The 16,281-nt window shown below is 38.4% G+C and overlaps 1 protein-coding gene across 1 annotated transcript; it reads right to left on the reverse strand.

Moving 5' to 3' along the window:
* Positions 1-49: 49 nt before the first annotated feature.
* Positions 50-10,625, reverse strand: LOC137630168 (alpha-(1,3)-fucosyltransferase C-like). Its single transcript, XM_068361617.1, has 4 exons — positions 10,529-10,625; positions 4,203-4,338; positions 3,313-4,026; positions 50-815 (listed from the first exon to the last, which is right to left on the reverse strand). Exons 1-4 carry the CDS (start codon positions 10,579-10,581, stop codon positions 633-635), a joined length of 1,086 nt encoding a protein of 361 aa, XP_068217718.1. The 5' UTR covers positions 10,582-10,625; the 3' UTR covers positions 50-632.
* Between the last annotated feature and the right edge of the window lie 5,656 nt (positions 10,626-16,281).

The raw sequence follows: 16,281 nt of genomic DNA on the forward strand, positions 1-16,281 counted from the left end.
TCTTGCAACAGTATAAACATCAGAGGGACACCTACAATGAGGGGACTTATTTAGTGCATCGTCTTGCAACAGTATAAACATCAGAGGGATACCTACAATGAGGGGACTTATTTAGTGCATCGTCTTGCAACGGTATAAACATCAGAGGGACACCTACAATGAGGGGACTTATTTAGTGCATCGTCTTGCAACGGTATAAACATCAGAGGGACACCTACAATGAGGGGACTTATTTAGTGCATCGTCTTGCAACGGTATAAACATCAGAGGGACACCTACAATGAGGGGACTTATTTAGTGCATCGTCTTGCAACGGTATAAACATCAGAGGGACACCTACAATGAGGGGACTTATTTAGTGCATTGTCTTGCAACAGTATAAAACATCAGAGGGACACGTACAATGAGAGAACATATTTAGTGTATCATCTTGCAACGATATAAACATCAGAGACACATCAGCCATCCTCCTAGGAAGAGAAAACGCAAGACTACATTTTCCCTACAAGGATCAGCAGTACTCCTTCCATAGAGATATTAAACAACCAAGAAGAATATACAATCAGACAAGTCACGAGAGCCTCTTCAACCTTTGCCACTAAATTTGAACCGCTTCGGAGGTTCTTCAGATCTCACAGCTTTATCCCAGCCATGCAGTTCGACTTCGAAACGAACCAGTCTTCGAAATCTTCGTAAACTTTGTGCTCGTAGAATTCTGACTCGTGCAGTCGGGAACACAGATGGCACATTATTCTCTCCCCACCAATTGTTGATGGTTGGTAATGGTTCTTCCATTCGAAGTATTTCTCGTATTCCTGCCAAAGATAACAAGAGAGAATAGAGTAGAACACAAAAATGAGTGCACTAGCCAACTAAATACATTATCCACGCAGCATATGTAAATGGGCTCGAATAATTCACACACATATTATATTTACACACACACACACACACTCACACACACACACACTCACACACACACACACACACTCACATATACATATACATTCCCCCCCCCTCTCTCTCTCTCTCTCTCTCTCTCTCTCTCTCTCTCTCTCTCTCTCTCTCTCTCTCTCTCTCTATATATATATATATATATATATATATATATATATATATATATATATATATATGTATAGACAAAGCTTACAAACTTTACCTTCTTTGAAACAAATTCAAGGAAAAATGGTTTCAGCATAAACAAATCACTCCAATGCATTAATGACCTCCGTGTGGACGAGGTCGTTTTGTTTTCTTGTTGCGTTGGCCTCGTTACTCGAGTGCAATTGCTTCTCTACGTAAGTGAGAATAAATATCTTTTTTTAGGAGTGTTAGGAATACATCTTTTATGTGCGTGACGTTTGGTTTCATGTGGGGAAAGTGTTTGTTGCAGGTGTTTGCGTTGTTATGTAGTAGAAGAATCTATACTATATCTTTTTTAACGAGGCCCATTTGCACATCTCGCAGCGGTGCCTTTTTTGCTCGGAAAAGTTTCCTGCTATATGATTGGTTAGAGTTATCTTCTCTTACCAATCAGCGAGCAGGAAACATTTCTGAGCTAGAAGGGCACCCTTGCGAGTCGGTGCATATCTGCTTCACTAAAAAGAATGGACTATAGTGCCAATTGCAGTGTTTTAAATTATATATTTCTTCATTTGCTGTGATATTACCTTCAAGGGTAGCTATCCAAATGGGTTTAAAGGTTTAGATGTTTAAAGGTCACTCGTGAATGGCAGAGGCAAGGGGCAGTGACAGTGCCCTATTAAGCAGGACAATGCCCTAGAGACCTTACTATATATACATATGATTAGCAGCCAAGCCCACTCTCCACCCAAGCTAGGACCAAGGAGGGCCAGGCAATGGCTGCTGATGACTCAGCTGGTAGACCTATATGATCCCCAAAACACCCCATCCTTAGCTCAGAAGGGTGACGAGGTTGCAGCGACCAAAGAAACTAACGAGTTTGAGCGAGACTCGAACCCCAGTCTGGCGTTCAATTGTAAATGTTACGATTTTATGGATACATTTGTTTGATGTTACTTATGTAGGATTCGCAGGTTCAACTTAGTTTTAACTTAGCCAGTCGTTTCAAGTAAGAAATTTAAATTAGTTCTTGATGGTTTTATCTAATTAATTTTTATGAAGCAAATATTAAATAGTTTAACTTGAATATCTCACAACAGGTTGATCAGTTCTGTTTGGAACTTAAAATATCATACTAAATACATCAGTAGTTGGTTAAGAGTTTTTCAAATTTAATTTTTTTCGTTTTGAACAGCGCTGCATTCAATTGCCATTTGGATTTCAGTTTGTCTACTTCTGGAGAGATGTTTTAATGCAATGGTCGGTGGTATTCACCTGTTAATTCAACTTTTTTAAATTGGTTTAAAGATGAATGTGCAAATGACTTTTAAATGAAAAAGTGCAACCACCTTAACCTTTATAGGTAGTAGGTTGGCCAGGGCACCAGCCACCCGTTGAGATATTACCGCTAGAAAGTTATGGGTTCCTTTGACTGGCCAGACAGTACTACATTGGTTAATTGTCTCTGGTTACGGTTAATTTCCCCTTTGCTTACACATACACCGAGGAGTCTGGCCTATTTTTTTTTTACAGATTCTTCTCTATTCTCATACACTTGACAACACAGATCACCTAACAACAATTTTTCTTCACTCAAGCCCAGAGGCTCCAACAGGGAAAATAGCCCAGTGACGAAAGGAAAAAAGGAAAATAGAATATTTTACGAAGAGTAACAACATTAAAATAGATCTCTCCTATATAGACTATAAAAACTTTAACAAAACAAAAGGAAGAGAAATAAAATACAATAGTGTGCTCAAGTGTACCCTCAAGCAAGAGAACTCTAACCCAAGACAGTGGAAGACCATGGTACAGAGGCTATGGCACTACTCAAGACTAGATTTTGGAGTGTCCTTCTCCTATAAGAGCTGCTTACCATATCTAAAGAGTATCTTCTACCATTACCAAGAGGAAAGTAGCCACTGAACAATTATAGTGCAGTATTTAACACTTTGGGTGGAGGGGAATTGTTTGGTAATCTCAATGTTGTCAGGTGTATGAAAAAAGAGGAGAGTATGTAAAAAATAGGCCAGACTATTCGGTGTGTGTGTAGGTAAAGGAAAAATAAACCGTAACCAGAGAGAAGGATCCAATGTAGTACTGTATGGCCAGTCGAAGGACCCCTTAACTCTCTAGTGGTAATATCTCAACAGGTGGCTACCATCTATACCTGGCTATCTATAGTATCTATATAAACAAATGTAATTAACAAAATAGCTGTTACCCTACCTTTGGATGAGCTTCCAGGTAAAGCAATCTCTCTGCTAACTCCTTGGGTGAATAGTTGTTAGCGTCGATAAAAGAATTTGGCGGAAGAAGAGAATAGTAATTGGCGGATCCTCGAACCACCGGGACAATTGGATAATGCAGTAGATTGTAGAGCTTCTCTGTAAGGTAATCCTTGCAAAAGTTATTCTCAAAAGCAAAGAAAAAAGCGTATCCTTCCCCGGCATCTTTTAAACAAGGGTCAGTTGTCGTGTTGTACCGATGCTCAACGTACATGGAATGTCCACATTTCAATGACCCACAATTTCCATAAACATCAACTTGAGCATATTCCTGGACTCGGCGGATGTACATTAGACGGTTCGACAATGCATGGCAGTTTGATATGAATGCAACCGCTAGTTTTCTTGTATGATTCTTTACCTCAGTGACTGGAGGGATAACCCAGGATCTGGGGAGTATCGAAGATTCTTTCTTTGTGACAACAAATCCGTGATTGATCACTACGTCAGAATCTCGACGGTAAGTCAATGTGCGGTTGAAAAATCCATTGAAGTTTTTATAATTGGTTTTATACACGTTGTTTGAATAAAGGGGAGTTTCGAAGGTCACCATAACCCAAGGCTGAGTGGGATCACGGGGCCATAGGCTTTTATTGACAGTTTCGGAATCCTTTGTTCCTGACATGTTGATCAAGATTGCATCTGCAGTATTTCTCTGAAATGGAATTAGGTTTTAGTAATTTATTAGTAACAGGTCGAGCATTATATAAGCGTTTGGTGCCTTGTATGAACACAAAGGTGATGTTCTATCTAATAAAGACTAGGAAAGCCCCTTTGAGGATTCACTTAATCTCCAAGCAAAAATAACTGACCATTGGTTCCAAGGATTACCTGTTCTACGTCATAGATCACTTCACATTGAAGCGGGCATTGGCCTTTGTTGACATGGGAAAACGCTGCATTCCAATAACTTCTTCTGAGTGGCTTTGACCATAGTAACACACGGGGTATAGAACCAGACCTAAACCTTTAAAAGAAATTCAAGTAATTCACAGAGGGCTTTAAGGTGTGTGGGGCTGGGGAGAGAAAGAGGATTTGACATGGTGAAGACGTTGGGGTCTGAGGGATGGGTTGAGGTCTGAGAGGTTGGTAGGGGTCTGAGAGGTGAGGTTGGGGTTTGAGGGGTGGGGTTTTGGTCTGAGGAATTGTTAAGGATCTGAATGGTGGGGTTGAGGTCTGAGGGTTGGTATGGGTCTCAGAGATGGGGTTGGGTTCTGGGGGTGGGGTTAGGGTCTGAGGTGTTGGTAGGGGCCCAAGGGATGGGTTGGGGTCTTAGGGATTGGTAGGGGCTGAGGGTTGGGGTTTTGGTCTGAGGGGTTGTTAGGGATCTGAATGGTGGGGTTATGATCTGAGGGTTGGTATGGGTCTGAAGAGATGGGGTTGGGTTCTGGAGGTGGGGTTAGGGTCTGAGAGGTTGGTAGGGGTCCAAAGGGTGGGTTGAGGTCTGAGAAATTGGTAGGGTTTGAGGGGTTGGTATTGATCTGAGGGATGGGGTTGGGGTCTGAGGGGTTGGTAGGGGTCTGTGAGGTGGGGTTGGGGTCTGAGGGGTGGGATTAGGGTCTGAGGGGTGGGGTTTTGGTCTGAGGGGTTGTTAGGGATCTGAATGGTGGGGTTATGATCTGAGGGTTGGTATGGGTCTGAAGAGATAGGGTTGGGTTCTGGAGGTGGGGTTAGGGTCTGAGAGGTTGGTAGGGGTCCAAGGGGTGGGTTCAGGTCTGAGGGATTGGTAGGGTTTGAGGGGTTGGTATTGATCTGAGGGATGGGGTTGGGGTCTGAGGGGTTGGAAGGGGTAGGGGGTGGGGTTGGGGTCTGAGGCATTAGTAGGGGTCCAAGGGGTGGGTTGGGGTCTGAGGGATCGGTAGGGGTCTGAGGGGTTAGTAAGGGTCTGAGGGGTTGGTATTGATCTGAGGGATGGGGTTAGGGTCTGAAGTGTTGGAAGGGGTAGGGGGTGGGGTTGGGGTGTGAGGGGTGGGGTTGGGGTCTGAGGGATGGGGTTAGGGTCTGAGGTGTTGGAAGGGGTAGGGGGTGGGGCTGGGGTCTGAGGGGTGGTGTTGGGGTCTGAGGGATGGGGTTGGGGTCTGAGGGGTGGGATTGGGGTCTGAGGGATGGGGTTAGGGTCTGAGGTGTTGGAAGGGGTAGGGGGTGGGGTTGGGGTCTGAGAGGTGGGGTTGGGGTCTGAGGGATGGGGTTGGGGTCTGAGGGGTTACTAGGGGTCTGAGAGATGGGGTTGTGGTCTGCGAGGCTGGGATCTGAGGGGTGGGGTTTGGGGAGTGAGGGGTTGGTTGGGGTCTGAGGGATGGAGTTGGGGTCTGAGGGGTGGGGTTGGGGTAAGAAAGGTGGGGTATGGGTCTGAGGGTTGTGAATGGGGTCTGAGTGGTTGGTAGGGTTTGAGAGGTGGGGTTTTGGTCTGACGGGTTGGTAGGGGTCGGAGGGGTGGGGTTTGGGTCTTAGGGTTGGTATAGGTCTGAGGGATGAGGTTGGGGTCTGGGAGTGGAGTTGGGGTCAGAGGGGTTGGTAGGAGTTTGGGTCTTAGGGTTGGTATGGGTCTGGGGGTGGAGTTTGGGTCAGAGGGGTAAGGGTCGGAGGGGTGGGGTTTGGGTCTTAGGGTTGGTATGGGTCTGAGGAATGAGGTTGGGGTCTGGGGGTGGAGCTGGGGTCAGAGGGGTTGGTAGGGGTCTGAGGGATGGAGTTGGGGTCTGGGGATTGGTAGGGGTCTGAGGTGTTGGGTTAGGGTCTGAGGCATTAGTAGAAGTCTGATGGATGGGGTAGGGGTCTGAGGGGAATTTTTCACATATAGAATAATTGAAGTAAAAATAAAAGTATAGGTGGGGTTAGTTTAAGTCGCTAGATCTCTTTGTAGTGAGTTCCTATCTTCATCACAAGTAATTTCTCTACTTATTCTTGTGTCATCGGCGAAACTTCTCACTGCAGAGTTTTCAACATCACAGTCTATGTCTGAGATCATAATAACAAACAGCAGTGCAGCTAATACAGTACCTTGTGGTACGCCAAATATTACCTGAGCTTCATCTGATTTCTCGTCATTTGCAACCACTATCTGTTTTCTGTTTTGCAGGAATTCTTTTACCCATTTTCCTATCTTTCCCACAATATTATGCTTTCTCATTTTTTTCTCTAATATATTATGGTCTACCTTGTCAAAGGCTTTTGCAAAATCTAGATAGATCACATCTGTGTCTTTTTCATCTATCATATTTTTGTATATGTTTTCATAGTGTGCTATCAGTTGGGTTTGTGTACTTTTTCCGGGCACAAAACCGTGTTGACCTATATTAAACAAATTATTTTTAACCAAATGATTCATTGTTTTCTTTTTTATTACCCTCTCATACACTTTCATAATATGTGATGTTAGACTAACAGTTCTATAATTGTTTGCCTCTAGTCTTGATCCACTTTTGAAGATAGGGGTTATATAAGCTAATTTATGTTTAACATATATCTCGCTCATATCTACACTTTGTCTTAGCAGTATTGCAAGCGGCTTCGCGATAGTGTTTGCAGTTTTTTTAACAAAATCGCTGGAACTCCATCTGGTCCGGCTGCCGATCCATTTTTAATTTCGTTTATATCAATGACAATATCTGCTGCATTAATATCTATATCCGTTAGATATTCAACATTTTCTTCTCTCATTTCTGTTTCATTATTCTCATTCGCAATTCTTGGTGTGAACTCACTCTTATATTTTTCTGCTAATATGTTGCATATTTCCTTTTTTTCATTCGTTAGCCGTCCTTCAATTCTTAGAGGGCCTATTTCTAATCTCCCTTTATTCATCTTTTTTGCATAGGAGTAAAGTACTTTGGGGTTTCTTTTTATATTTTGAAGTGTCCTTTCTTCTAAGTCCCTTTTTTCATTTTCTTTCGACTGTATAATCTTTTGTTCTGCATTTTCTATCTTACATTTTATTTCCATCATTTTCCACACATTTTTTTTCTTTTGCAAGATTTTTCTTCCACTTTCTAATTTTCTGAAATAAGATCCTTCTGTCTCTTGGTATGCATGTCTTTTGTTTATTGTTTTTTTTCGGTATATATTTTTCAACAATTTTCTCCAGTATCTTGTACAGTATGTCCGTATTTACCTGTATATTATCACTTACAAATAGATTTTTCCATTCTTTGTTCAGTTCTTCATTTATTTCTGACCATTTTATATTCTTACTATGAAAATTATATTTTCCATATCCTTCCCAACGTTTTGTGCTTTGATTAATTCTGTGATCACTTGCTTTGGAATGGACTATTAATTCTATGACATTGTGGTCTGAAATTCCTGTTATACACTATTATTTCTTTAACATAATTTACCTCATTCACAAATACTAGATCTAGGACATTTTCCTTTCTTGTTGGAATGTGGTTTATTTGTTGCATACTATGTTCTAATAGCATATCTTGAAGCTTTTCAAATTGCCTCTTATCTTCTGCGCTACTATTACTCTCTTTTTTTATATGTATACATACAACCACTTTCTTCTATCCGTTCTTTCCAATCCACGAAAGGAAAGTTAAAATCTCCGGATAGGAGTATATTCCAGTCTTTATAGTTTCTACATATATCATCTATTTTTTCTATTATTATGTCAAACTCCTTAGTATTTTGGGGTCTGTAAACTACAATATTCACTAGTTTTTCAAATTCAAATTTTACCGCAATCAATTCACATTCTGTGTTGCTGTATTTTTCACAGACTTTTCCTTGATTTATGTCTCTTCCATATATTACGGTTCCCCCTTGATTCCTATTTGTTCTGTCTGATCTATAAGTTTGGAAGCCCTTCATCTGGTCATCACTGCCAGTCTCTTAGGAATACCATGTTTCACTTATATTTAATATATCTATTTTTTCAATTTGGGTTAGTTCTTATAGGAACTATTTTCCTTTTAGAGTTATTCGTGACTAAACCCTGTGCATTCATCACTATTATGGTTTGTGTTTCATCCCCATTATGTAATATTGGTAATAATATGGATTCTCCCATGCTTCCTTCTTGTTCTGATATGATGTTCTTTTCTTCATTTCTAGGAATTCTGCCATTAAAAAATCCAACTTTTCTATTATATTTGCTCTTTCGCCTTCATATTTATTTTTGTGTGTATACCTGCAATTATCCCCATATCTGCACCAACCCCTGGCATTATAGATGCATTCTTTGTAGTTGGGCTCTAAATGTGCATATTTGGGTTGAAAGGCCTCATATCTTAGGGCCTTTGGTGCATAGCGCGGTATATACACGGCGTGCTTTTTTGTTTCTTTTTTTGTTTCATTTTTGCTTTCATTTTTCTTTTCAGTTTGCTGAGTTTTCTTACTTCCATTCATGGTTGCAGGATGCATATATCGACATTTTTTGTTGAAACTGCATCCTTTTCCTTCTTTTAGGTTTTTGCATATTTTTGGATGGAGATCTCTGCATTCGTCTCCATATCCGTCTAAATATGCACATTTACCATACATTTCATAATTAAGGCATATCTTTGGATGCTTGTAGTAGCATTTTTCGCCAAATCTGCAATTCCCTCTTTTCAGCAAATTGCAGACTATATCTTTCTTTTCTTTTTTTTCTTGCTTTTGCTCTTCCCTAAAAGTATGTAGGTCCGGGTAGAATCTCTTGGGTCTATTATTTGTTTCCATCTGATAATTTATTTCTTCGTAAGTATGTTGTTGGATGGCATCATAAGTTATATCAATGATTTCCTCTGCATCCTTACACATATCCTGTTAATTTTTCTCTTCTTCTTCTTCATCTTCTTCTTCTTTACCTTCAACTATTTGCAGATTTAGTCTCGACTTAATTATATTTTCTATCCAGACTAGGCATGTTGAGCAGAATACCTTTGTGTCTCTATTTTTTATTTTTTGCTGTATTTCAACATATGTAGGGTGTGTTGGAACATGGCAGTTGTTGAGGATTATTAATGGAATACCATATCTTACATGTATTACACCATTTTGGCATTCTTTTTCCCAATGCATCAATCAGCATATTCACCATATTGGACTTCTTATTGTTCTTTGATGGAATGTGTTGATTGATGTAAACTTTCTTTGTAAGTCCCTTTATCACTTGGATCGTCTTTGGAATTTCTTCTATAATTTTGCTGATGTTTTCTGCAGATCTGCTCCAGTTTATTGGATCATATTGTTTCAATATGTCTGCGAATATTTTTCCGTCACACTGGTTGGAGTTACTAGTGACCTCTGTTATCAGACGGTCGAGTTCTTGTTTCGCCAACTTATGGAATTTACTTTTGCTGACTGCAAGCTTTTCCTGTATTATAGAGTGCTATCTTGATCAGATTTATAGTTATTCACAAGATAAGTATCCTATGCTGACGTTTTATCCCACTTTTCTGACCTCAAACTAATCACCGACTATTCACTAAAACTTGTAGCTATATTGCACTCGATAGCCTTTTGTTATCCATGTTCAATCAAGATATTTTTAGGGTCGCACATGTGTATTCACTCACCGGCATACAGAAACACCTGAGGGGTTAGCAGGTGTCTAAGGGGTTAGCAGGGGTCTGAGGGGTGAGGTTGGGGTCTGAAGGGTGGGATGGGGTGTGAGGGATTGGTGGGGTCTGAGGAGTGGAGTTGGGGGATATAATTTTCAGAGAAGCGAAAGGTACAGGATTTGACTTGCCAAGACTTTTGTGTTTGAGGATTGGGGATAGAGATATAAACTTCAGAGAAGAAAATGACACAGGAACTGGCTTGCTAATAATTGCAAAGAATCTTAAATTTAAACTGAGAAACTACAATTCCGTGAAAAAAGTACCAAAAGGTTGTTTTTATCTTAACTGTACTACACATACTGGGTGACACTGTATTTAATTCTTTCATGGCATTAGGCTGCCTAACTCTTAAGCTAACAACCATCAAGATTATTTCAATGATAGGTACTTGAAATGTGCAAATTATAGTTTTATAAGATATGATTGGTAGGAAGAGGAATAGAAAAAAATCTACTGAAGGGGATTGTTTCGTGCTCCGGTAGTGTGTGACTGGTTGCAACCAAGGAGGAAAAAAGGCAATGGGCTAGTAGTAATGCTGAGGACTGAAAGGCTAATCTAATGCTCTTTAGACCTAACCTGTCTAAAAGGGGGGAACTCGGAATATTATTGAGATACCTTGTCAATTCTGGATCCAGTTCTCCAGCAGCTTTTTTCCGGAAGACATCCATCAGAGGAGCGAAGGCTTCATCTTGGAAAGTTGACAGATGCGGGTAGGATGCTGGAATGATATGAAATATATTTTGATTATGATTGGTTGGTTATAGATTAATGTTCCAAATTGCAAACCATGTGTTACTTCGAAATCCGTAGCTTTTTGACTTTTATGATTTTGATTACTGCATAAGGTAAGGTGATCTTGTGAACTCTTATAAACGTTCTTTATATGATAACACATTCATGCATTAAACATTTAAAAAGAGTAAGAAGGGATTAGATCGATACGTTGGAATATATATATATATATATATATATATATATATATATATATATATGTGTGTGTGTGTGTGTGTGTGTGTGTATGTGTGTATATATATATACACACACACACACGCACACACACACACGCACATATATATATATATATATATATATATATATATATACATATATATATATATATACACACACACACACAAGCACACACACACACACACACACATATATATATATATATATATATATATATATATATATATATATATATATATATATGTATATATACATACATACATATGCATTATCCAGTTTATTGTATGCGTATACTTTTATACATTATCAAAATCGTATTCAGGCTAACGAAAAATACTGAAACCCTTCATCTTAGAGATTCCCTCAAAACCCATAATAACCAAATCTGAGGTTACTTAAAAAAGAAAGGGCTGACTTACACATAGAAATTGGGTTTTTGATGATTAAGTCGAGTTGATTGTAAGGGCTGAATGCCAGGAAGAGTCCACCACACAGGACTAGTAAAATATACACTGTTTTTTTCTGCATTCTCTTCGCGTGTGTCCGGTTGCCCCTGGAACGGGAAGAACATAAATCTATCAATGATGAAATTTCAAGACACAGAGTAGATATTTAGCTTATGAGAAAAATAAATTTATTATCTTTTTTCTTGTTTCTTCGTGCTTTTGGAAAAAAAAAGAGAGTTGTTTTATCAAAAGGCAATTTCAAGAGCATAACAGTCAAATTTGCTCTTAAAGAAATCATTACAGATTTGATACACAGTTAAAATATTGCATTAGAAAACCAGTCAGTTTTTACCATTTTAAAAATGGATATATTGACGTAAAGGAGTGATATTACGGTCAGCAACCCGTAAAAGATGATAACAAAGTAAGGTAAGATTACAGTCGCCTGTAATTTACTGAAATACGGCTGAGAACAGTATAATTTTACGGAGAATTTCCGATTAAAATTACCGGTTTTTTTCTAACAGTGTAGCATAGTATTGTGAAAACATAAAAATAGGGTCATCAAATCTGCTCTTTTCCTTGAGAACAAATTTGTTTTTAATGCTCTTGAAATTTCCTTTTGATAAAGCAACTCTGTATTCTATCCAAAAAGAAAAATATTAGCGAACTTTCCTATTTTGGCCATTGAATTAATGAAATATGCTTAGAAAATCAAGATTTAAGCCGTTTGAATTTATTTCAATCTGCCATTAAACATTTCACTCTCGCGTTGCTTTCAAAGTGACACCTGGCGAGTTGTGATGATGACCATAATCAAAGCGGTTTTCTCGGCAGGTAAATCTTAGACTTTCAAAAAAGATTAATAAAAAAAAGTTTGCCCAGCGCCGACCCATATGGTCCAAATTATTTATTATTATTATTATTATTATTATTATTATTATTATTATTATTATTAGTAGTAGTAGTAGTAGTAGTAGTAGTAGTAGTAGTAGTAGTAGTAGTAGTAGTAGTAGAATATTGGGAGGAAAGTGATGGAAATGGAAGTACAGGGAAGGAGAAGAGGGAGACCAAAGCGAAGGTAGATGGACTGCATCAAGGATGACCTTCGATCAAAGAGGTAGATGGAGAACGCTGGCCAGAAACATCGATGCAGACAAAGATTATTATTATTATTATTATTATTATTATTATTATTATTATTATTATTATTATTATTATTATTATTATTATTATTATTATTATTATTATTATTATTATGAGAAGTCACGGATCATTTAAGCTTATGAACTTTGACTGAATGGAAAAAGAAATCCTTCTCGTCTGTATGTTTTACATAATTTGGAAAGATGTTATGAGGAATACTTAGGTTTGTGGAAAGATGTTATCAGGAATACTCAGTTTTGTGGAAAGATGTTATGAGGAATACTTAGTTTTATGGAAATATGTTATGAGGAATACTTAGTTTTGTGGAAAGATGTTATGAGGAATACTTAGGTTTGTGGAAAGATGTTATGAGGAATACTTAGGTTTGTGGAAAGATGTTATGAGGAAAACTTAGGTTTTTGGAAAGATGTTATGAGGAATACTCAGTTTTGTGGAAAGATGTTATGAGGAATACTCAGTTTTGTGGAAAGATGTTATGAGGAATACTTAGTTTTGTGGAAATATGTTATGAGGAATACTCAGTTTTGTGGAAAGATGTTATGAGGAATACTCAGTTTTGTGGAAAGATGTTATGAAGAATACTCAGTTTTGTGGAAATATGTTATAAGGAATACTTAGATTTGTGGAAAGATGTTAGGAGGAATACTATGGTTTGTGGAAATATGATATAAGGAATACACAGGTTTGTGGAAATATGATATAAGGAATACACAGGTTTGTGGAAAATTTTTATGAGGAATACTCAGTTTTGTGGAAAGATGTTATGAGGAATTCTTAGGATTTTGGAAAGATGTTATGAGGAATACTCAGTTTTGTAGAAAGATGTTATGAGGAATATTCAGCTTTGTGGAAAGATGTTATGAGGAATACTTAGTTTTTTGGAAATATGTTATGAGGAATACATACGTTTTTGGAAAGATGCTATGAGGAATACTTAGATTTGTGGAAAGAGGTTATGAGGAATACTTAGATTATTGGAAAGATGTTATGAGGAATACTAATGTTTATGGAAAGAGGTTATGAGGAATACATACGTTTGTGGAAAAATGTAATGAGGAATACTTAAGTTTGTGGAAAGATGTTATGAGGAATACTTAGATTTGTGGAAAGAGGTTATGAGGAATACTTAGGTTATTGAAAAGATGTTATGAGTAATTTTTAGGTTTGTGGAAAGATGTTATGAGGAATACTTAGGTTTGTGACCCTGTATCTTTCACCAGTTCTATTTGTGACCTAGAAAAGCACTCTGAGAGTGCAGAACTCCGCCACGGCCGCTTATATCGAAACCAGCTAGCGTTTCCCAGCATTATTTTAGACCGTAGGCGTATTTGAAGTCTGTGTAACAACCATGTTAGAACTTGAGGTTAATTCGGTCGACCTTTTGCTCGACCTTGACCTTAACTTTTGACCTAGGTCTTTCAAAATTGAATCACTTCAACGTCTTAAGATAACAATTAACACTTGAAAGTTTCACTACTCAGTGAGGAAAAGTCTGGGCATGAATTGTTCACAAACAAATAAACGGACAAACAGGAGCGAAAACATAACCTCCTTCCAACTTCGCTGGCGGAGGTAATGAGGCAAAGCCACAAAATATTTTAATTGTTCATTATTTCTCATATCGTTTATTTTTTTTTCCTTATTTCCTTTCCTTGCTGGGCTATTTTAACCTGATGGAGCCCTTTGGCTTATAGCATCTTGCTTTTCCGACTAGGGTTGTAGCTTAGATAATGATAATAATAATAATAAAAATAATAGTGGTAGCCTTGTCCAGTGAGTGGTTTATTACATTACCTCATTTCAAACAGTTATGGTAACACCACATGATTTGCGTATGTTTTTCAATGAGCTTACTCATACAGTCATCCGCTATTTAATATCCAGTTGTTAAGATCCACGAGATTTTATCAGTTGATGAAATTCATGCACATCGAGAGTTATAAAAATCAACAAGTCTCCAAGTCTGTAGTTTTCAAATTTCATTAATGAGTTCCTTATTATTATTATTATTATTATTATTATTATTATTATTAATTATTATTATTATTATTATTATTACTTGCTATGCTACAGCCCTAATTGGAAAAGCAGGATGCTGTAAGGCCAAGGGCTCCAACAGGGAAAGTAGCCCAGTCAGGAAAGGAGATAAGGAAACACTACGAAACAAGTTGAAGAGCAATCGTAACATTAAAACAAATCTTTCGTAAATAAACGAAGATAGCAAGAAAAAAGAAAATGAACACTAAATGGTGTTACAACAGGTGGCAATCGCTGTGCGTTGTCTGACTCTAAGTGGCTACAAGTGACTGTGTTGTCTGCCTCCCTCCTGTAGGCCTGTAAACCGATCCCCTTGGGGGGGGGGGGGGGAGTTTAGGGGGAATTTCACTCTTTTATACTAGATACCATAGAAATACGACATTAGAATAAAAAAACAAATAAAAGTTTTTACAATGATCCCTTGCTGTTTTCACTGAGAATATCTGGGCTGTACAAGACGGAGTTGGGACCTGTGAGGCCATTCAACGCTCAAGTGCAAGGTACAGTTGGACACAGGTATTCGTGGCACACCTTGCTGTGAGGAATTGTACCCTATCACACCCTCACTTAATGGCGAGTAGCCAAACAGGTAGCGTCGAGAGAGATAGCAGAAGTAGAGAGCTGGGTGACAACACAGAATCTCACTGCGCAGTCTGGGGGTGAAAGGGTGCATTCCCTCCGAGTGAGGTGAGCCATGAATTCATGCGTCCAGCTGTACATACTGAAGTAAAGGTTAAGAAGCTGGATTGCTAGAAAGAAGAAAATTAGCTTGAATAGATGTTAAGTAAAATGATCTCAAGATAATTAATAACATTAATTCCCGAAAATTGATTTATTTCAGTTGTAATCTATGCGTGAAAATAGGTCCAATATTTTTATTTTTATTTTATTTTAGTGTATTTCGATGGTATCTGGTATAAAAGCGTGAAATTACCGCGCCCACTTGTAAACACTACCACATGGAGCACAAGTCAAGAACCTACTGTTCAACTGTCCTCCAAGGAAGGTTTGAGATAACAGAGCTTCAGTCTCATTCTCTCACTTCGATATCGTAAGAATGGGGAAAATGTCGTACAAAAAATACAATTTCATGGAAAATTTCTGTAAAACAAAACACAACGAAGGGATATCAAAACATTGTATTTTTCGTCATAATTTCATTGTGGATATTTACACAAAAACTTATTTTTGGCCCACTTAGAGGTTAGATACAGCCATAATCTCTTAGGTCTGGCATCAACACACATCCATTTCTTTTCGGCACTGTTGTAGCAATTTGCATTTCCAATTCCTAAAAACAACAACAACAACAATAATAATAATAATATTAATAATGATAATAATAATAATCATAATAATAATAATAATCCCATAACTTTTTTCATTTCCCACATGTTCAAATCCCAAGAACGTTACTTATTTAGTGTATCATCTTGCAACAGTACAAACATCAGAGGGACACCTACAGTGAGGGGACTTATTTAGTGCATCGTCTTGCAACAGTACAAACATCAGAGGGACGCCTACAACAAGGGGACTTATTTAGTGCATCGTCTTGCAACAGTACAAACATCAGAGGGACACCTACAACGAGGGGACTTATTTAGTGCATCGTCTTGCAACAGTACAAACATCAGAGGGACACCTACAACGAGGGGACTTGTTTAGTGCATCGTCTTGCAACAGTACAAACATCAGAGGACATCAGAGGGACACCTACAACGAGGGGACTTGTTTAGTGCATCGTCT

This window comes from Palaemon carinicauda, chromosome 38 (genome assembly GCF_036898095.1).
Source record: "Palaemon carinicauda isolate YSFRI2023 chromosome 38, ASM3689809v2, whole genome shotgun sequence".
Lineage (NCBI taxonomy): Eukaryota > Metazoa > Arthropoda > Malacostraca > Decapoda > Palaemonidae > Palaemon > Palaemon carinicauda.

What these genes read in the sequence shown, in the direction of transcription:
- LOC137630168 (XM_068361617.1), bottom strand. Translation starts at nt 10,581, where the DNA reads ATGGATGTCTTCCGGAAAAAAGCTGCTGGAGAACTGGATCCAGAATTG. An exon ending in TGATCTATGACGTAGAACAG is followed by an intron (nt 4,027 to 4,202) that starts GTAATCCTTGGA and finishes ATTCCATTTCAG; the next exon opens with AGAAATACTGCAGATGCAAT. An exon ending in ACCTGGAAGCTCATCCAAAG is followed by an intron (nt 816 to 3,312) that starts GTAGGGTAACAG and finishes TATCTTTGGCAG; the next exon opens with GAATACGAGAAATACTTCGA.